We start from the raw sequence: 23,803 nt of genomic DNA on the forward strand, positions 1-23,803 counted from the left end.
ATACAAGCTATGCGGCAAAACCGCTGAAAATTTCTATTTTTTCATACCAAATATGAGTTATGGATTTTAATTTTAGAAATCGCGCCATATCTTAAAAACCAAGGCTTATTTCGAAAAAGTCAATCAGTCGAGGGCACTAGCCGGGACCTTCCCCAATACGATCCCGTTTAGTTTAGGTTACCAAAATGTATCGTCTAGGCTGTAGCTCAGTGGAGAAATTGGTAGCCGAAATTGCAAAATTTTTCGGAAATTTGAACTTACCGCCTGTACCTAGCATTATTTCGAAAAAATTTTCGAGTAAATATTATAGATAATGCGGTTATGAACATATTTGCTATTACATACAACTTTGTGTTATGCACCCAATTCATTCAGCGAAACATTTATGATTTCGAAACCGAAAAATCGGTTTTTATTGAATTTCTTGAAAATGGTTCAAGATACCATGAATTAGAAAAAAGTCATTTTAAAACTTTTCGAGAGGCATCTAATGCACTTTACGGCATCTCTTTACGCCCAACCGTTTTTTTGTACGAGCCCCCGACATTTCCCATAAGAGTGCCTGACAACATACTATATGTTCCACATATAGCGCCAAATGTCTCAGGTTGCCCCGACATTTGAGCTTATGGTGGAAAAAATAGAATAAAGAGACGTTGTTTTTGGTTAACTTGATGCAATAATCAATTTTTGTGAATTATTCAACTACTCTTCCTCCTACGCCAATTTCAAAAATTTATTAGGTAAAGCACCTCCTCGCACATCTAAGGAACAATATTACGTCGAGATTGGCTCAAAAAATTGAATCACTTAGGCTGTACACTGTTTACAATGAAGTGACCCAAAATTGGACATTTTGAATTTTAGCGCCTCAGGAAGGCTTTAATTCGAAAAAATCGCCAAATTAATGTTGTAGCCAGATCAATTGTGGATATAATTGCAATTTCCTTCAACTCTCTATCTCGCACCCAATTCATTCACGATAACATTTAGTAATTTTTGTCGCAAAAACACGTTTTAGTGGATATTTAAGAAAGTTTTCAAAATTTCGAAAAACGGCTCGCGTTGTCCTATCCTTATTTTTCGAAATGGTCCTAATGCTCTTTACCGCAACCTTGTATCTCTTAAGGGGCCGCCACACGGTCAAAAAAAATTTACATTGAGCTTGTGGTGAAAACATACTATACCTTTCACATACATACTACCGGCAGTAGTAAATATGGGGAAAAAATAGAAAAACAGCACGACTAGTGCTTTTTATGAGTTTATGGAATTTTATGGTCGCCTGCATGGTGTACAAATGGTGGATGTTTATTATTATTTTTTAAATATCTTTTCATAGAATTCTCCAACTCATGTGTACATATTTCATTTTTTGGGCATGCACTCTCAATCGATAATTGAATACATACATACGTTAAAATTAAAATATGAAAAGTGGAAATGTGGTGTGATGTTAAAATTCAATTCGAAATCTAACAACTTGACATTTTCTTATTTACAGGTAAGAGTTCTCCTCCTCCTCTGGCTGGATGGCTTGTATATAACGACCTTATTTATTTTAATGAATTGAACATCCCAACTTTACGGTAAAAATGCACGTTTCATAAACCGAGGAGGGAGACCAAGTGGAAAACGTTAGGCTTAACGAGGTGCTCTCCCTCTGACGAAAGTACCAATTCACGACACTTGTCATTATTTCTGTAGTAATAAGTATGTATTGCGCCAAGATTTCCATAAAACTCATCCAAACTTTTTCACCTATTGTGGATGTCTTACTTGAGCGAAAATTATAAAAGTGTGAGACAACAATTTAATGTACAAGAGCTAATGATGTCGGAAGGATGATGAAGGAAATTGGTGGAAGGGAGGTAGGAAATCTTCACGAGTTGGTTAAAAAAATGACTGAGAATTAGGGAATTATGGAGATCTCCTAGCGTATGCTCTCCAATTTTGACCAACCTAGTGTCAATCGATCACAATTTTAATGAATATGAAATTTGCGAAAGACACGATCTCCTAATGGTCATGTTTGGCGAAGATATTTGCATCCGAAGAGGAGAAAACGAACCCTAAAGTTGACAAATTTGCATTGTTTGAAAATTTCATATTAATTTACTTGTGATCGATTGACAATACTTTGGTCAAAATCTGTGAGCATACGTTGAGAGACCTCCATCGTAAGTGAAAACTTTACCGAGGTGATATTATTACTCCAAAATACATAGATTTTTTATAGGGCAGAATGTTTCTCGAAAACATGTTTCAAAACAAAATCTTTTTCTCCTAAAGTTCTCAAAAAAATACTTCTGTTCCCCCTCAAAGTTTGTCAACACTTGAAAGTCATACTCGTTTCAAAGTTCGTCATCAGGCCTCTTCTATAATTGGCCGGATTCAGTGTAATACATAGAAGTTCATTAATTTTTAATTGATTTCAATATTTAATAATGGAATTCATTTGTCATCTTGTTTTGCGTAGTTGCTCAACTCAAATAGAACTTCTCACGTTTCATCTCATGAAATAATAAGTCAGTCAGAAATAAAGGCTACATAGCAGAAACAAGGCTCATAGTCCGCGATGATGGAGGATCGAAGCAGAGGAAGAAATTAATATCATTAGTAGAATTGTTGGGGCGGAGGAAGGGTTGCCCTGTTTGTGGGGCTGGCTTTTCTTCCTTTTCAAGAAGACGGCCGAGGAGATCTTCTATCCGAAACAAATAATACTGAATTACCAAATTGAATCATCATCTCCCCCTCTTCTTCCATGTACGTGCATAACAACTTGACAGACTGGCTGATGAATGACCTGAAGACATGTTCTTCTCATCACAAAGTTCAGAGATGAGCACGAATAGATATTATATGTACATCCATGTGGTGGGTGAGGGTGGGAGGAGGAGGCGCATTTTGCTCCTACTAAATAATGATGCTTTCTAGATCATCCTCATCCAGTGGCTGCGGAAGCGTGGGGACAGGGGAGCAATGTCCCCAAGGTTATTCGTTGTCCCCATCAACTGCCCATCTTATATAAACCCGGCCCTCCCCTATCCTACAATGTTAATGTCCCCACGGCTTCCGCGGCCACTGTCCTCATCATAGTTTAAGAAGAACGAACAACTTTGTGTAATGTGGGAAACACGTATTAATGCATGCATAAAATAATTCTCAATAGCTTGATTGCGGAACAAGCTCGAAAAATGCAGTACGCATAAATCGGTAGTACGAGCTACTACCTCTCAGCGTAAAAAATGTATGCACAAGGTGTTTGACGACGATCAGGACAATTCACTCACTCAGTCACCTCTGCATTCACTTTCCCCACGCAATACTCACTCATTACCAATTCATTATAATGGTAATGCGATACGGTCATAATGATGTCATCATGATTCAGCGGATTTCCCCCTAGAAAATCGAAGTTCTGCCCCTTCCTTCCTTATTCCAGAGACTGAGAGAAAATGAAAAGGGGGTAAATGGAAGACTTTGGTATCATATCATGAACAGTGTGAAAGTTGCAGTTGTTCTCGTTTCCTCGTGACGTGTCACGCTCCACTCTTTTCTTCACTTACGCCTTTTTCTCCGTAATGATGCCTGCATGGTCACTGCAATTTTGCTTACCGTCAACCCTCTCATTTTTTTTACGCCGGTGTGTGTTTCGTGGGTGCAAATGATGCTGGAAAGTTTTGTCTCGGAGCTTTCTTCAAGCTCTCTTGTGAAAACAAGAAAACAATGAATTTTTCAATTTCCTACACCGCCATCGCCTTTGTAAGTAATTGGTCTCAATGCAACTTTTCTGATCCTCACTTTTCTTAAGAAGCAAGGTTTAGTTGCAGTGCGGTAAACGATCAGCCGCAATTTCTCGTAGTTGTCTTTCTCTCTCCTCTTTATACTTGTCAACACCCGGAGGCAGGGAAGAAATCAATGTCAACCAAATCCTCCTCCTCCTGAACTTGAACTTGTAGTTGGTTTGGTGACATTACCGAAATCCTGCATGGACTAGTATCACTTTTCTTGTGGTTGGTTGTGTCCTGTCCTGACTGAATAAGAGACAGGAAGGAGAGGTTCAGGTTGGTGAATAGTGGCGTGTTCTGTGCAGGGAATGTCATCCTCAAAGTGTCAACTTGTCAACAAAATTCTAAGAGAATCGGGAAGAAGTCCCGTTTCAACCAGCCAAAAACTTTGCTTTTCGTAGTGTGCATCTTCACTCAGCCACCATTTATGTGCGAGTTTGATAACGCAAATTAGTTATGACTTTGCCATTCAAGTAAACTTTGCTTTTAAGAAAGTATTTGATGAAAAGTTCTCTATGTAAATACATACATAGAAAAGTCAAATAAAAAACTGCAACTTGCACATGAAGATATTAAGTATTGATAGAAAGCGAGAGTGTCGGACGACAGGTTGAAAGCCGATGTCAAATACGACATGACATGACACCCAACATTTCCAATTTGTTACGAGTAATCAATGCATGCTTGTTGTCGGCATATTTGATACATCAATTTCAATTCTATGTATTAGATTACCACGTGATTGCCATTTGTCTCTGAAAAAAATCAACTCTTTTGAATCACAAGCAGCACACATAAATAACTCATCTCTGACAAACGATAATTTGTAAATGTTATCCCTCCCTCTTAACACGAACTTAGCATTTGGCAAAAATACAACATTTTTGGAAATGCATGTAGCTCATTTAGAGATTATTTATCCAGCGGAGTGTTCCCAATCGGTGGGTCGTTTCCTTTATCGATTTGTAACCATGAAGTAAAACCCACAAGGGATTTGACGACTCATATTTGTTCAGAGTCAGTAGTTTTTCCCCAGAATATTTACTCTCAGAGGGGTTTATGTATCATCGTTATCGTTAGTTTAGATTATGTTGTACAGTATTTCCCTATTCCATGCAGTTGCATGTGTATCAGATACATAATCCAAAGCGTTAAATGAATATTGCTCCAGTGATAGTAATTTTGAAGCTGGGTATATTCGGAGATTTGTCGAATGTAAACCACTATTTTATTAAGCAGCACTGGTTGAAATTGAAAACTGCTTTTCGGTTTATTAGAATGGTCATGCAGTAGCAAATATCGTGTACGTAATACGTAGAAAATTATTGTGAGAGTGGTGGGTGGATTTTACACATGTGCCCCATGAAATTGACTATGGGTCTGGTTTCCAGAGGCTGAAATCCAATAATGAGAATTAATTAAGGGTGACGTGACACAATCATTTATTTACGGCTGATTTATATCTTTCCATTGTGTTGAATCTCTTACTTTAGCATTTTGACTCTTGTTGGCGACGAATGAATCGTGGAAGTTGGGATAATTCTGGATAATGTATTTAGTTTAAACGCTACTTGGAAAAATGTTTCTTAATATTTTACATGGAGGTTTGTAACTATTTGTTACTTCGATATTTTGTATCGCAGTCACAATCGCAATTACAGAATATTTATTAGGATGCGTTTTGATGTTTCATCATTATCGGCTCGGTTGGAAGTCCTTGCAGGGGGCAATTCCATGAAGCATTGTTGTTGTTGGATGGGAAAAGCTATAAAATCATACTCTTATGAAACATGTTTATTAACGTTATTGCAAACAAAGTAATTTGTCATGGCTGGTTTATGACTGTGATGGCAATCAAGTAAAGATGGGTTGTTAGTTTTATGTAATGACGATTTGAATGATAATGTCGGGTATGGTTGTAAAGTCAGTGTTGATCAAGTTTTTACTCTTTCTTGCAATTAGAGAATAAAGTATATTTTATTGGCTTCGGAATTGAGCAGATTTAACGTCGGACTCATCGACAAAATCGTTAAAATTAACACATTCTTAATCATTTCTGAGCTATGGGAATTTATTTTAAATTTCTGGACGATGTGAGTTGATTAATAGAATTTCGGTGAGTTCTTTAAGTTAAAGTTAAAGCCAGTTTCGATAAGTTCCAATTTTTCTGTAGGCTCCTTAAACTTGAGATCTCCTCCTTCCAAAGTTGTCAAAATCTGAATTGTATATTTCTTAAAAATTGGCAACGACCTGCTCTACAAACTTGTCGCCCAGAATTTTTAAACAAAATCCCCAAAGTCGAGAAATGATTACAAATGTGCTGATCTTTACGACTTTGGCGACAAGTCATCGAGTCTTACATTAACAACATGGATTCTCCTCAATGCATAATCGTATTTGTCGATATGCCAAATTTTCATAACCAATTCTTCAGCACTTACGATTAATACAGATTGAATCACAGGTTTAGCTTCTGTTCTAGCCAAGCCAAGCCAATTTTCGTCGATGTCATCATAACATAACCTTTTGATTCAACTGTCTCTCCACACAAATTCCCTTATTCAACAGTCTGGCCCTGGTTTGACATTTCCGGTGCCAAGTCATTCTTCTCCATCTTCTCTTCTCTTGGGCACACGCGACACAATGGGATCGGCTCCCAACGTCAGAATTTTATGACTGACTGTCATATCCGTTTTTATACGCGGATGACTTGTAAGTATCTGCAGAATCAAAGAATTGTAGCCAATTTGGTTCCTGTCTTGTTAGGAGGTTTGTTTTACATCCCGCATACAGATAAGTTTGACCATAATAAGTGTAATGGGATAATTTTTTGCTTTGTCATAATATGACGACTCCCTCACATCACTATTCTGACAGCAGTGGCCGCGGAAGCGGTGGGGACATGTGGGGACATTGACATTGTTGGATGGGGGAGAGAAGGGTTTATCTAACGTGGGCAGATGATGGGGACATCGAATAACCGTGGGGACATTGTCCCTCTGTCCCCATGACTTCATCGGCCACTGGAGAAACCAAAATTCCATCTGCAGAGATACGTGCCGTGAATTGGCAGATGTTGTTAAACCAAAGTTTTCTCATCACTGGTTGGAGATGTAAGATCAGATTAGCAAGTGCCACACCGACTGAAGTGACTTTTGCAAATTTTACAAAGTACCCTGCCTGACCCTGTTTCATACAAACTTTTAGGTAAAGTATGCCCATCAAATTCACATCCAATCTCAAAGTTCCACACTCTCCGCTTCATAATTTAGATTAGCAATCTCAAGTTTGAACTGGGAACACAATATGTGTCTATTTAGTGCATGGTGACATTTTAGCTTGTCTGTTTAACGACGGTAGAATAAATTAAGGAAAATATTAGATTAATAGTACGTGTCATTTTTATAGCGCTATGCACGTAAAAATTTTAAGCGTCATGTTCCTAATGTTTCGTTTCTTGTGGGTTTGCTACATTTCTTACAGTGGAAAGCAAGAAAGGCAAGAAATGCGAGGTGCACGAAACTGGGAGAAATTCGGAACTCGGAGTGCAAGAAATGTGCGCCATCCAGTCACGCGCCGTATGAAGTATAGCGACTGGCGTCGTTTCTTGCGCCTTGCATTTCCTGCAGGTCAAAATACCTGCGAGAAACCACTTTCTTCCCGTTATTTCTTGCACCCGAATAATAAATTGCCCTTGTTTATCATACATCTTGTCTCAAGTTTTTACATTTCCAAAGTTTTTGTTTTTGATAACAGCTTTACCTTTACTGAACACCTTTTTCCAAACATTTCCTCCGATTTGTTAGAAGAGATATGTACATAGAAGCTGAAACATTTTACTTTTATTCCCAACAATAACAGTTTACCGTACAAGGAAATCGCTGGTTGTGGTGCTTTATTATCTTTCCTTGGCACGGATGATAAGCCCGTCGCTCGTCGACGTTGTTTTACTTACATCTATCCACCACGTTTGTTGACTTTGGGAGCAAGATTGGAAATGCCAGTGTCATTCCTTTCTTTTTCCTCCAGTCTACGGCTCAGCAGCAGCAGTGTCAAGTCAATAATAGGACGAGTAATGGGAACGATATCATTCCGCGTGTGGTACCATGTATCATCACGCATCAGAGATAAATGCTTCACTTTTTTACTTTTATTATTCCGGGATCAGAGAAGGGCGATGGTATATAAAATCGAATACTGCTGCACCAGAAATCTCATTTATACACTGTTTTGTTATTGTTGGCATTTGTTACTGCTTTTCTTGAATGCAATTCGGATCGGAAGGAATGGATGTGTGTTGTTGGTTTGGTGCTCTGTGGTTACTGAATTGATTGAGCCAGCAGGATAGGTACAGATATTTCTCGAACCGGGATATGGATTGAACTCGGATTTCTTCATATCTGTGTAATCTTCTTGATTCCCGTCACAAATAGAAGGAAAGGAAACAGTGAAAGATGAATCGAATTGCATTTACACCAAATTACTCGAATTCTTTCGGCGGAACAAGTGAAATAAATCACTATATATACGTCACTGACGTTCGTGCAGTTGCAGTGCGATGATGATTTTTCCTTTGCTGAAAATAAATCGGATACACATTGGTATATTACAAGTAACACTGCTTGGGACAGTTTTTCTTGTGACGCGACATATGTCCTGCTTTCTCTGACAGTACTTGTGCCTGATGTTGCACAATCGGATAATTTCAGGATAATAATGCGTTAGTAAACTGCATTAAACGCAATGCAACGCTGATAGTGAAGTGTAAGCCACAAGAAGAAATTGAAATTATATTGAAACGCCTTCATGGAGAAAGTTGATCCGAAAGTTGGGGTTTTCAAAGAAATGATCATTGATTTGCTGCTGCTTGAATGGTTGGGGTGCTATTTCTTATGTAATGCAATGCAAAGTTAGCTTATCCGAGAATTTCACCTTACTAAAACGGGAATTTATTTTGAGTATTCTATTATTTTTAATACTTTCTAACAACGTTCTGTATTGTGATTGAAAATTCTGTACTGTTGTAATTAACAGACAAATTTAAAAGTAACATTCTCAACCGTGCTGAACTGACTTAACCAAAATTATTTTATAAGTAAATCCCCCCAAAAAAGGGGAAGTGGGGGATCGATTTTCCCATCAAAGATGGTAAAATGTGAACCTTGTATAGCAATCCTATTCTCATACAAAGTGCGGTGATCCTTTCTCCAAAAAGAGAGTTTTTCCAGTGAAGCGAGTTTAGTGTGAGATGTGATTGCGATAGTAAAAGATAGTGCGCTGCACCCACCCACAACCCCAGCCCATCTTTGGGGAAAATATACTTGTGTCGGTTGAAAGGCAAAAAATAACGTGAGAGGAGAAAGCCTCCCCTTCTTCTAACCCAAGCTAACTTTCTTTTCCACGATGCACACGAATGAATGAAATGTCATTGCCAAGTGTTGGTTGGGATCCGATGGCGTATAGATATTATTATATGCTTGGTGGTTGGTGGGGCAAAAAAATGCTAGTGTAATTCCCGTACATGTATGTAGACAGTGTTTCGGGTGAAAGTAATCACTACTATTTGCAAGAAATAACGGGAACAAAGTGGTTTTTTGCAGGTATTTTGACCTGCAAGAAATGCAAAGCGCAAGAAACTACGTCCCGACGACGAATGTACTTCATACGGCGCGTGGCTTGATGGCGCATATTTCGTGCACTTTCTCCCAGTTTCTTGCACCTCGCATTTCTTGCGTTTCTTTGCTTTCCAGTGCAAGAAATGTAGCAAAACTCGCAAGAAACGAAACACTAAATTGACACAACACCAAACTGAATATCAAGATCGGAAATAGAAATTTTTGGTGCAAACGACGCACAAAGTGACAATTGACAATCGACCATTCCTATCATTTGATTGTATCGGTTGCATCAGTAACAATTTTCTGGGGTGATGTAGAATTTTGGAGGATTCTTCATACAATCAGGCCTACAGGAATACCATTACATCGTTCATTGCGTCGAGAATGTGGCGCGACGAGTTTCCTTCCGATGATAGAAAGAAAATGCATCTCCTCTTGAGCAGAATTTAATGGGGGGAAAAATTCGAGTGTGAATGAAGTAATTTGTCCAATAATCGTAAATTGGGCGAGGAATCCATAAAATAAAGGAGATTTTCTATTCGAGCTGGTAAAAGTGCACCTGAGACCTAAACGAGTAATTCCATCGGTGATTTTGTGAAACTAATGGATGTCCTAAATTAGAATTAGTTGCTCATCAGGAGTTGAGATCACTTAAGTTACATAAGCACCTTATACAGTGTACATAAGTACCTTATCCACTCTCTACCAAACTTATGGATGCGAAACCATTAAGCTTTAACTTTTCACTCGAATTTTGTACTTTTATGGGGCAGAAAAATTCTCAGAGCGTCGTAGAAAATTCTCAAATCGGGCCTGGTTTAACTAAATTGTCAATTAGTTCTCGTTTTAGGTAGGAACTTGCCTAATTTCTGAAAGTGCAGCGGTGACACGACTGCATTACATGTGCATTACTAGTTCCATTAAGACTTTTTGCTTCTCTAAAATTATGCGGTATCTGCATATTATGCAAGTATTTGAGTTGTAGTCTCTCTCATTTTGAGTAAGTATGCATTACACCCGGACTCACATCAATTTGATACTAATTTCGAAACCGCACTCAAAATGGTATGTTGAAACAACCAATTTCTGACTCTAGCACTTTCTCTCTCTCGTGCGATTCATAAGCCTGGATTAATTTCCATTTCAACATTTCACCAACCAAATGACGGGTTGGATGGATGATATAATTTCATTTGCAACAGACCGACTTTGCTTTTCAGCAAGTTTCCTAAAGTAAAATAGAAACGAGTCGAGTGTGGTGGCGCTCTATAAATGAAATATTTGCATCACGGAAATGAGGAAACCATCCAATTTTAGTTTGCAAGAGAGAAAGTGCGTGAGATTGTTGGATTCAGTTACAGCCAATGCAGTCGTATCGTTGTGTTCCATCACAAGTTATGTAATATGTATAAGTAATGAGGAAAAGGATTAATTAACATTTCTGCTTGACTTGATATTAATTTTTGGGTCTGACTACAATCGTGATTTATTAGAAGTGCCTACTGCCTAAGTACGAAGGTTGTATTGACATTTTTGAGAAATGTATGCCAAGTACAATTAAGCCATACTTATTATTTTCTGGAAGTCTCTTTTTTGTCTAAAAAAATATTTGATGTATACTATTTTTAAAACTAAAAATCAGCTTCTGTCTGAGTGACGATGAGATTACGAGAAATGAGACAGATGTAGACAATTATGGGAACCTAATTGACTCCTTTTTGTAATTTAGACCATTAATTATCCTTTCATTGTGTCGAATTTCAATGTAAAGTGGAGAGGGTTCTTTCTGGTTGAACCTGTACGAGAGTAAGGAAAACATTTCATCTCTCTATGTGAAAAAATTGTCTCCACTTTGTCGTCCAAACTTCCAGTCAAGCTTCTTGTACAACTTTTTCTTAAGTTTCTTAAGAATCTATGTTTAAGAACCGGAATTTTGAATGCTAAAGGCCTAATGATACTACTGTTCTAATCTTGGCCTATATTATGATAATGGTATGTATGCAGTTCATGCTTAATGAGTTAATCTGAACCATCGCACAGATCATTTTTGCTTACTGAGAAAGTTTTCAAGCACAATTTAAAAACTATGCGATTCACAAGAGTACACGAAACCATTCAGTTGATCCCGATTTGACAAAAGATAACCCAAAAATGTACAAAATTCACTAACAAGACACGAAGAACAGCTTATCTTTTCCCATTTCTAGAAACAAATCTGCTTCTGGAATTTATGTAGGGGCGGAAGAAATACCCCCAACCTTTTAAAAATCTAAATATAAACCTAAAATACACCTGGGATTATTACCCCATTTATTTGTTTTACTTTATAGGGTTCAATCTTGTCTGCAATCTGAGGGGGATTTTTTATGACCAACATATTCAAATCATCGCATGTTGTTTAAAGTTGACGTCTGCTGGCTGCAGGCACCACGGGATAAAATGTAAAAATAAGAAATTCATATGTAAAGATCAATATATTTTTTTTTAAGAATTGTGAAAATCCTCATAATATTTTCCTGCATATATCATAAAAGGGTTAAATCTGGACTTTCTTTGTTTCTTCTTCTCTGTTATCTGTTACGGTTCAGTAATATGACGATGAGGTTGTGTGTTAAAGGCTGATAAGATGATGCATATACAGTCTTCGGCTGGTTGGTTGGTGGTGCTGGAAAATTGAGACGGGAGAAGGAAGAAAAGGGTGTTTTCTTTCCTTTTAAAAGGTCCAAATTGAAGATTTCCGTATGATAAATCACTCCCTGGTTTGCTTCAGTTCAGTTTATTCTCCCATTTATCTGCCGTTCACTCCAGAGACGAAAATCTCACACCGACCGAACCAACAAACTGTCAAATGATTCTCCGTATTCTTCTTATGCTGAGGATGAGTACGTATCTCTGTGAAAATTGGTTTCAATCTCTGCTTCCTTACGCGTTTTAGTTCTTGGTTAAATATCCACCACCACCACTCCTGACTCGAAATCGAGATGGAATACGAGATACAGAAGCAGATTTATGATTTACTGCGGGATACTGATCATAATGATCAAACGGACAAGTACATGTATTGCATTTGGATTTCATAAATTCAATTTATGAACATTTTTTTGCTAAAAAATTGATAATCATCACACAATTCGGTCAAAAGGGTGGGAATTTATGTGTATGATGTATGTCCTCATTTCGTTTCGACGATAAGAATTTATCGCTAAATTCCTCCCAAACTTATTGTCCTTTTCTTGCGCAAATTGTGCATCTTTTACGAGTTGAAGTCATATATCTTGGTTAAACTGGAAACTTGATGTAATAAATATATTTATGCGTGCGTTGCGTTGAAGGGAAATATCTGAACTCCCTCCATTACAGGATAAGCCAGTGCATCTTATCTTCATAATGCTCTTCACAAAGTTTAGATTTACTGGTGTGCGGTGCATCTGCATCTTTTGCATCGTAGTCCTTGCTCGTGTCGTAGTAAAAGTGAAGGATCAAGCAGGCCTCCCAGAACGGAAGGAAGACAATAATTTAGAGAAGAAACAGCGTAAAGTATATAAAATCCTGCTGCAACCCTTATTCGTTTCCATTTAAAATGCAACTGCGTCGTGTCATCTCACCGAACGAAGCGGTGCTCTTCTTTCCGCTCTTTACTTATTATTCTTTACAGAGAGAATCATCGCAGAGAATCATCGCAACCCTAAAATTGTTATTTCTTATGCAATCACCTTCAAATTGGAATTCTTGCGTGCACGAATTGAAATACTTGGGTGACACTTTGACATCATTTTGTTCTATTAGTGGGATGAACAACAGAAGCCTCTCAGGAAAGAAGGCATCTTTTTGAGGGAGGTGTATGTATGTAATGATGATGAAATATATGCAACTATGTAGGTATGAGAAAGTATCATATAAGCTCGAAATTCCGAGGGTAGAGTTACATGCATCTTCGAGATAATTAGTTTCCTAGATATTCTCGTCCTTCATTTCAAAGTTGTTATTCTAAGAATGTGTCTTGTGTGCATCCACTGCCCCCTTAATTTTTTGGCCTGTAAAACCATACTGTGGATCGTTTTGAACCATCACAATATCTGAATGAACGCTGTTCATGTATTTTTATGAATATTTTTCCTGAATTACAGATTGCCTCCAACTCCAAGTCTATCGAGATGAGAAGGAACGAGCCAGAAATGGTCACACAAAGGCGTCCTTATCCATGGAAGACTTCTTGGCGATGGAGACGGGTGAGTTGATTTTCATCTCTTATTTTCCATGTAGCTCTAAAAAAAATGAGAACCATTACTTAATTACTGGTCTGCAGTTCTCACTCTGTTCGATTGATGCATGTGAAATGTTACAATAATGTTATCAAATGTCAGACCTATCTACATACGCGTAGTAACTTGTCTAGGAAGAGGCGGACTGATGACTGAACTGAACAGATCAACCTTTTTCCTGACAAGTTACAAACACCGAGATGTGTCTATCGAGCTGAAATGTTGAGACAGAACAAGCAGGACAACTTGTTTTATCAGCATGTGTTCCTAAAAAAGTTTCATTTCTGACATTTTACAACACGAGATGAGACACTCGGGGTGAAAATGAAAACTGGAACAACTTCCAGTTTCCATGAAATAAGGCCAAACAACAGACAAGGTTATAGGCTGCTCCAGGCAGTTGAATCATCGTGTCTTTCAAGTTGAAAGTTTCAACAAGTAGGGTTTAATTTTATGAGAAAAAATGAGACCTTTACATACAACTACTAAACGGTACATGTAGATGTAGATGTGGAACAGTTTTTTAAACCAAGGTGTTGTCGAAACAAGTGGTAATTATCTCATCAGAGCAGCTAAAGTAGCAATTAGATGATTCGTAGATAAAATAAAATTAGGCCATGTACATTTTCTGGAAATATCGGTGATACATTTCGTATCGTACAAACTACAGGAATCACAAAGTGTATAAAAACGTCTCATTTGTTACACCCGTTAAATGCACAAAGCGTCTCCCTCAAGTTGTACATACAGTCGTCAATTTATTTAGGGATTGGGCGAGAAAAAAGGGCTTGTTAAGACTTTATAACCATTATAATCATGGGACATAAATAAAAAGAGTACAACTTAATTTACATAAAATATTAGCCTTAATACTGGGTGGTGGAGTGGAGTATCTATTTTTAGTTGATGAAGTGCATACGTTTTTCTCTACAAGCATTGTTGGGGACCATTTTATGAAGCTTTGCTTTATCAAATCGACACACTTATGTACTTGCACATATTAGTCTTGATTCTTAAATTTTGACCATTTTGGAATAAAGAATGATTGATGAGGGTGGCCCAAAAATAACAAGAGAGCTATTAAAACAAATCCAGAACATCCTCCATCCAACCAATCATAAAAGTAGGAACATACAGAGCGTCGCTTTTTTATCTGATAAAGAATTTGACCTTGAGTAACCCCGGAACGGTTTGTCGTAGCGGGTCAAAATTTTGAACAGAGGATCATGTTATCCTCAGGTAGTTGTGTGCAAAATTTCAACTCTCTACTTTCAAAAATACCTCCCCCACAGCCCCCAGAAGGTGAGGCAGTCATAAAAACTCGTTGCAAACTCCGTCTAAAAAATTCGGTCTCCGCAGAAAAATTTTGTTTTCAAGTATCCGACCCCAAATAAGTCCATTTGACTTATATCGGGGGACTATACAGGTATTTCACTATTCGAAATGATTTTTATCCCTAACCTAGCTTCAAGGTCCGTTGCATTATCTTGGGTCAACTTTGCCGTCTGGGAAGACGCTCCGTCATGATGAAAAGTTATCTTAATTATTTTTTTACCGTGCAATTTAGTAAAATTTTATTCTAAAAGTGGTTTCAATACACGGTCCACAAAATGCTTCGATGAATCCTTCACTTTTTGGGGGACTTTGATAAGTGGGAGGACACCACGACCCGACATTGGACCCACAACCATAAACTTGTTACAAAAGTTCTCCTCACGGGAAAGCACCAACTTGCGTGAATTGTTTTCGGCATTTGTCGTATAGTAAGCGCTTCGAACCCAATTAGTGTTTTGTAGAGAAATTAGTGCTTCGTCAAATGTCACCAAAACCTTACTCTTATTCCTTGACAGAAAATTTGATAAATTTTTTTGCAAAGGCGGGCGCGATTTTTTTCTTGTTTTTCTGTCAGCTGATGCACACGAGATTTCCGACGAAGTCGTGTTCTCAAAATCTTAATTTCTCATTTCACTCAACGCTTAGACACCCCAACCTTAAGGGAAATTTCCTTTTGGGTCGGTCGATTGTCTTTGGAGGTCAAGAGGTAAATTTTCCTAAGCACGGTCGGAATTAACACTTTTTTTGCCTTCTTGGAGGGGGTGGTGGTTGCCCTTAGCTCAAAATTTCTCGCTTTTCACCTATATTTTTAAATACCTTATTGATTCTAGATTTCGCAAATGTTTTTCCTTCACTTTTAAGATGTTTTGTTTTTAGGCTAGACGGGTACTTAAGTTTGCAACGAGTTTTTATGACTGCCTCACCTTCTGGGGGCTGTGGGGGAGGTATTTTTGAAAGTAGAGAGTTGAAATTTTGCACACAACTACCTGAGGATAACATGATCCTCTGTTCAAAATTTTGACCCGCTACGACAAACCGTTCCGGGGTTATTCAAGGTCAAATTCTTTATCAGATAAAAAAGCGACGCTCTGTAAAATAAAATATGTACATAACAGGCAAGTTTAGTTTATGCCTTGGCAAAGATGAGGGGTGGGTTAAAAAAGATTCCTCAAAATAATCACGTCTCACCATCCATAAAAAGTCCACGGATCTTTGATCCAGAACTTTTGCTTGTACATACATAAATATTTTCCATTTTGAAACACTTCTTAAATATGTATGTACAAAGTCAAAGTCAATTTAGCTCGTCAAACTGGTAATGCAAGCAAGAAGGGTGTGTAAATTACGACTTGATTATACATTAAGAAACGGTATATTAAAGTAGTATGAATTTATGACCCATTTTGCATTAACGACGCCTTATCCATATATAAATACAGAGATTATAAATATTATATTTTTTAATGCCCAGGCTTCACACTGGACAAGGAGTCTCACACTTTGGCAATCATCTGTCAAGACTTATGCGTCGTCTTAGCGTTCGACAATCGTGAACGGTTGATCCAATGGAGTGTCCGAATAGCCAACAATCTGGGCGAGGTTGGTTGTTCAAATGTTTAACCTATTACCTGTATCTGTGGTATATAATTTGTATTTATTAATTATTAATTTGTTTCTTTAGGGGCAGCACTTTTTGGTCCAACTGGCTTCAGTCCCTGCCAAGAGCAAATTGACACCTGGACCTGGTAAAGTTGTCTTCATTGATATTTCCAAAATTATGCAGGCATGGTTAATTAAATGGACTAATTGATGTCTGAAACCTTTCAGCAAAGCTGCACGTGACGGATAAGCGTTTCTGTCTCACGGGAGGGATTCCACCTCGACTTTTGGGACATTGGGAAATTCCTCATTTGAGGTAAGTACTTATCAGTGCATGTAGATAACTGTAATGTGTAGCATGATTGAAGACGAATTAAATTTATGCACATACAATACCGAAAACTACGGAGTCTCAAAATTCAGTTGACAGATCATGTTTTTTTGTGAAGACAAGTCTCCTTCCTCCAGCTTTTGTTAAAATGCGAGAACACACACGACTTAAATTTTAACTTTCGTCTCGATGTGCACGTCCGAATTTTACCATTCATCATATGTGCAAAATTTATGTATCTCCATCCAATTTTAAGTTATGGTAGGAAAAGTAAGAAAAAAATACTTGCTAAAAATAACAACTGTATCTTCCTTCACTTACTGACAGCATGTGGAGAATTTATTTTTCCTCTCTCACTCACTCTATATGCAAAGTAAACACTTTAAGAGGCAGTCAGGCAACAAGCATCTTTTTGTCGGAAATGAGAATAGGAAATGAGCTAGAATATTTTATTATTAAGCGAAGGAACGAACACCCAACCTTGGCATGCTTGACTTTTTGAGGTTTCGTTCGGAATTTTCATGCCTTGAAAGGAAGGAGTCAATATTTTAATAATTCTCAAAAATCCTTAAAAATTGTTCTATCCGGTCTTCTTCATGCATATTCCGGGATGAACTTTGGGGTTGGTGAGGAGATAAGAATGAAAAATTTGAATGAGAAATGAAGTTGAACTTGAACATTGTTCTTCATCACTGACAGAGAAGCAGGGTTTGTTCATTCAGATATAAGTAAATGCACCTCTAAATTTGAGACCCTGTAACCGTACTTCTTTGAAGATTTATTGTTCCGAGATGAGCTTGAAGTCTGTTGAATAATTAATTTTTTTTTCTTGCATTTGCAGACGGTATGGGATTGTCGACGGACGGATTGTGTTTGAAGGGGGTTCGCGATGTGGAAAAAATGAAGGTGTCCATGTCATGATTTCGGATCCGCCACAAATGAAGTTGATCATTGATGCACTGGACATGTCATCGAAAGGTCAATTAGGCAAAGGTCCTTCTACCAGAAGGTTTGGAAATGGTGAGCAATTTTTGCATTTTTTTTTCTTTTAGATTAATAAGTAAGGAAAGTTACAATTTGTGAAAATTGCGAAAATTCGTATATCAAAGAGCGTCTCCTTCACAGGAAGAGATCAACGATGCATTTATGTAGAACATCCAAAACCATTTGTTCCGATTTTCTAAAACCGGTTTCCGATTTAACCTAAACTCGGTTTTAAATTTACCTAAAACCGATTTAATAACACTCGAAAATCGGTTTTTGATTTTTTAGAATAAAAATTGTTTTAGAACTATTGCTTACGATTTGAAAGAATTAAGTGTTCTAAATTTTTTCCAAATTAATGGAATTGTTTATACTTAAATTTTTATAAGACTATATTTAAAATTTTTATAATTCGGTTTTTTTACGAAATTTTGCCAAATCAAAAGTCGCAAACCGTTTTTTTCCAAAATCTTCCATCTAGGACATCCTAGTAGGTATAAACTTTCGTCCAAATATTCACACGATGCGAATACGAGTCTAAAAAGAACTTTAGCTCCACGAACGAACCAAGTTTATTTCGTGTCATAGATTAATTATCATGCAAGAATAAGTCCGTAATGAATATTCAAATCTACTTGACTTTATTATCCTCTCTCTCGTTCTAATCCCTCCTTTTCAAGTTCCAAGAACAGATATAAGTAATTTCACTAGCAGTTCATAAATCCCAAAGGCGATTTCGTCTCAATTCGAAACTCTCTTCGTGGGAATATAACGAAATTGTGTGTGCATACGAGTCCAATGCACGGATGAGATGACGCTAATATTGCGGAGGAGACCCTCTGGGTTAATTTCACTTCCGATTAACTGGCTCCTCAGCTTCTTCCTGTACATACGAATCCATTATCCTGATTTATGTATCTCACTTACCACTTCACCAAAGAGACCCACCTTGCCGAGGTGTGAATGAATGCTGATTTCACAATTTGAATATCAAATCTAGTTACAGATTCCCCCCGGAAGTCGATGAGCAGTCGCCTATCAGAAATGAGAACGTTGTCATCCATGCCGTGCCACGAGTCGAGTGCGAACATTTCTGTCATCAACATGAATCAACCAGCACCCTCGTCGAGCTCATCCTCGTCCTCCACAATTCCTTGCGCTCCGAGAGAAAGCTGGAGTGCGGAAGCGTTATGTTCTGCTTGTTCTTCCGCTGGAGAAATGAATCATCAACAAGCCAATCACCAATCTCAAATCTGGTCCGATTCTCGATGCGAATTACTTGACAATTGCGACAGCATTTCCATGTGTCCAGCAGCAGGAGGGGTAGACGAATCTTCTCACCACCACCACCCCAACAACTACCCCCCTTCCTCCTCCTCCGCCCGAACGGTGACCGTGGGACCCCACTCCCCCGCCAGAAACCCGGCCGGTACTGCTCTACAAATTGCGAAACCACTCCCCTCCGCGATGGAACGATGTTTATCCTGCATGTCCAAGTTGGGTCAACAAACGGACATTCTCAGCCCATCGTGGACCATGGATTTAAACGTTTCTGCTGCATCCGCCAGCATGGGTGGTGGTGGTGGTGGTACTGCAAACTTACCGTCATCCTCAACCGGACTCCAGGGTTCAATTGGGTCCGGAAATAGCGACAGATTATCTATATCAAGTCACGGAAGTGGTAGTGGTGTCGGTGTCGGTGGTGGTGGACCTGCAGAGTATTACTATGACACGCCGAGGTCCGTACTGGTGGCAGAAATGCGACGTAACGCTAGATCAAACACACCTCCAGGCATGTTTCAGAATGGGAGCAGTAATCAAATGTCAAATCCGTGCCATAATGGTGGTCAGACACAACAGGGAGGCATTACCAGCACCGCGGTGTGTGCATCACCCTGTCGGGGTCCACGGAATCATAATATTTCCATCGCTCCACAACCACAACCTTGTCCCAATCAGAGTTATAACGGGGCGGCGGTGTGTGTTTTGGGAAATTGTCACTGCCAACAACAACCCTCCGTGATGGGTGGACAACAGCAGAGCGGTGGTGGTGGTGGTCATATTTATTACAACGGGGTTGCAGAACAAAAATCCCTCGGAGGGAATAAAACTCATCCACCACAGCCAATAAATCTTCATATGGCCGGAGCCACGACTGGTGGACCTGGACCTTATGAAAATTACGACTTTCCACGATGCGTCCCTCCTCCTGCACAAAATCCAGGGCTGGGTTGCTACCCATACTCGGAAGGGGCAAGTACCAGTGGAATCGGCTTAAATGGAACTTCATCAATGTCTTCGATTGATTGGAATAAGGTGAGAAAAATGGGGGACGCGATTGATGGTGACGGATAAGGGGAGGGTTGATAAGAAATTGTCCCAAAGAGACTCCTCTCTATTTAAGTAGGAACTTGTCCATTCACTTAATAATTCTGGTTTCGACCCCACTTTCTTTCCTCGTTTTTATAAGAAAATAAGTTTCCTTGTGTAAAGTGCCCATTAAATTCATCCTCACGTATATATCGCCATCATAATAAGTTATATACGCAGATTATACGTATTTACCACCCATATAAGAAGTCTGTAATTGCCCATTAATGACTAATTTTCACATTTTCCTTTGATTTAGAAGCTTCCAATGGACCGCAGTTCTATCGCAACGACTGCTTCCACCTCGATCTCTCTCGTGGGTTCGTCCTCTGACCAAGAATTTTACGATACTCCGAAGCATTGCCCATGTTGCACGCAAAATCCCACGTCGGGATGTCCCTGCTGCTCTCAACACCCTCCCCCAAACAATAATAATAATCAACATCTTCAACACCATCACCATCAACACTCTGTGCAACAATATCCTCCAGTCCAACATCAACATCACACCCAAAATCCATCCTGCATTCTCCGTCGGGGAAATGGACTTGAAAACTATGATATTCCCCCGCACAATAATCCGCACAATGTCGCCCTCACTTCGCCCAACATGCAGCATTCAATAACTTCAACCTCCATCAGCATCAACGGCGAGGGAAAAATGCCCCTCGTCGCGGGATCCATTCCTACCAGACCTACCAACAACCCTAACGCGATTTATGCTCAAGTGGACAAGTCGAAAAAGACTCCGAGACCAGGTCCTCCAAATCAGCAACAATTCGTCGTTGCAAACTGTGATAACCTCCCGATCTACGAGAACCGAAATTCAGTCCAGCATCAGCCCACGTACACAAATATGGTGGAAGGAAGTGGTGGCGTTGGTGGATGTGGACAGCATCACAATATAAAAACTATGAAACCACCTGCACCCGATCCGAGTACTACGGATTCCTCTCTACCCATGGAATTCGGACACTCGAATTATGTTAATCTACAGTTTGCCGAGTCACTTCAGCTTTACGAAAATGCGAAGGAAATTTCTTCTTCAGATTTTTCACACACTGCAACCAAATACACAACCAAAGAAACTACAGTTCTAGTCCATCCGGAGCCAAAGATTGAAACAATTCTGGAAAATGAATATGAAAACTCTGCTGCTGCGATTGATGGTGGTGCAGATGCAAAGAAATCATGTGACACAAAAATAACCAGTAGTGTTGTTGTACCACCAAAGGACGCCACTTGTACCACTGCTGCTCCTACTGCTTCTGGTACGACTGCTATCACGAGTGGTTCGGAAAGTAAGGAACCTTCGTCTGCTACCGATTCAGGAATGGAGATAAAGGACAAGGGAAATTCTTCCACCACTTCACCACCATCTTCCACCTCCACCAGTGCGGAAGAGTCACGAAGAGGCAGCCAAGAGTCCGATGAAGCAATTTCCCTTCCATTGAGACGATCTTCAAGTGTGCCATGCAAAGGGGGTCATGCCAATCGAGGCTCAGCCAGTTCCAGCGATTCCGGAGTTTCTGGCGATGGTGGATTATTTTTCGATGATTCTTCTCCTTTAAACGATATTGGAAGGTTTGTGTCCTTTATAATTTATGATATGTCTATAAGTTAACTAGAGATATGGATAACTTGGCATGATAAATAACTAAATTGCCTCGATAATCTTTTTTATAGTCGGTACCACCAATCGCTCCATGAATCACTCCCTCGCAAATCTCAACGCACTTCTCCTGGGGGTTCGAACGGTAAAAATACTTCAGCCACGTCTACACCACGGCCGCAAGAGGTTGAAATAAGTACACCTATCAATCCATCCTCCCCAACTTCGCCAAATACTGATCTCGCATTAGCCAACCGACACTACGAAACGATTGAAGAAGCAGAGTCGAATTCGACGGGGGGACAGGTTATCAAAACTGGAGGAGAGGTGCAAGTAGGAAATAACGTGGTACTTGCAAAACCGATCCCTGTAAACCCCTTGGTCGCCGCAGTAAAATGCGGAGAAATGGTACAAAGCCGACGAAACTTAGTTTCAGGTGCCAACAGCACGAGTAGTGGTAATTCAGATTGCACAGATTCGGACTATATTGAAACCCTATCAACGTTATCGTCTTGCTCAAGAGGATCTGGGGATACGGTGGCCACGCTGATAAACCCGCATAACGTTCTAATGACCACGCATCACAGTGACGCTGTTAATCTTAACATATCGGCCTCTCCGAAGAAATCCACGAGTATGAAGCCTCGCTCGGGAAAAGAGTACTTTAAAATTGATCGTTCTCTTTTCAAAAAGAACTAAACTAAAGACATGATCCGTTTGTACAAATTTGTAAATATTGTTAAAAAGGCTGACCGTCATTTCACAAAATGTTCAAATTCGTTCTATCCATTAATTTACATGTGTAAAGTGTTGTTATAATTAATAATTGCTATACATATTGCTTCAACTTGCGACTTGAGTCAAGTACGCACAAAATTTTGATACATGTAAATTTACATAAAAACTTGTATAAATTCCACTAAATCTGTAATCTCGGATAATTCAATTGTCTACCATTTTGTACATATTTGTATAAAACTTGCTTGCCATACGTCTTTAATGAGGCATTTATATACGAATCAATCCAATTAATTCAGTAGGAAAATAATCTTATTGCCAAAATTTATGGTTAAAATTTATCTACGTATGATACTGGTCGGTACAAATAAAAATAAAATATGAAGATGAAGATTAGCACTTTAGTCCTAAGTTTTTATGCTTTAAACATCAGCACGAGTAACTTCAGTTTTTCCTCCTATTTATTAAGTACTAGTTACATATGTAAATATACGGGTATATATTTGATGTTCTCTAGAAAGATCCTATTGTGTGTACTTGTTCTCAATCTTGATGAAAAACATATAGCGTTGTTTCATGGAAGAGAGATAAATAAATGTCCGGTTCAAATCTTGTCAAATGTAATCTTAAAATGTAGACGTAGCAAAGAAATGTAGTATTTAGATAGTAGTTCCATCGATCTACAATTACATATGTACGCCGGTTAATAATTATAACCTTTACCATATTACATATAATACATACATTATATGGTTTCGCAATTATACCTCTAGTTGACATGCATGGCTAGAACACCAAAGTTAAATATGATCTACATAAATATGGCCCCGACACATACATACATATTTAAGCAACCACTTTAAAATATTAAATTACATGAAGCGTGCTCGTACGTAAAATAATATGCGTGTCTCCAGGTTTATAATGAATAAAATTATTGATGTGTTTAAAACGTTGCTGGAAATGTGTACGGTTTTTCTTAGCATTTCGCATTCATTTCATATCATGGATGGATCGATATCCTTATTAATTTCAATCTAAATAGCATTAATAACTTAGTAGTCGAGTCTTTGCTTACTATTAGTTGACGAAAAACAAGGGAAACGTTTAATACATACATAACATTCGGGGAACGATACGAGCCGGAAACCACCAACCAAATT

General features: G+C 38.7%; 1 protein-coding gene across 3 annotated transcripts in view; it reads left to right on the plus strand.

Annotated features, from left to right (window-relative positions):
• LOC110852669 overlaps positions 1-23,596 on the plus strand; it is a 74,094-nt gene extending 50,498 nt beyond the window's left edge. For 2 of the 3 annotated variants that reach the window (XM_035853574.1, XM_022100778.2), the window contains exons 4-11: positions 13,537-13,638; positions 16,478-16,605; positions 16,688-16,751; positions 16,834-16,921; positions 17,778-17,956; positions 18,921-20,236; positions 20,550-21,874; positions 21,977-23,596. In XM_035853574.1, coding sequence (XP_035709467.1) covers positions 13,537-13,638; positions 16,478-16,605; positions 16,688-16,751; positions 16,834-16,921; positions 17,778-17,956; positions 18,921-20,236; positions 20,550-21,874; positions 21,977-22,601 — 3,827 coding nt within the window. In that variant the 3' untranslated portion in view covers positions 22,602-23,596. The remainder of the gene's footprint in view (positions 1-13,536; positions 13,639-16,477; positions 16,606-16,687; positions 16,752-16,833; positions 16,922-17,777; positions 17,957-18,920; positions 20,237-20,549; positions 21,875-21,976) is intronic. The other variant, XM_035853575.1, reaches the window with a different exon arrangement.
• The last annotated feature ends 207 nt before the right edge of the window (positions 23,597-23,803 follow it).

This window comes from Folsomia candida, unplaced genomic scaffold, assembly GCF_002217175.1.
Source record: "Folsomia candida strain VU population unplaced genomic scaffold, ASM221717v1 Fcan01_Sc007, whole genome shotgun sequence".
Taxonomy (NCBI): Eukaryota; Metazoa; Arthropoda; class Collembola; order Entomobryomorpha; family Isotomidae; genus Folsomia; species Folsomia candida.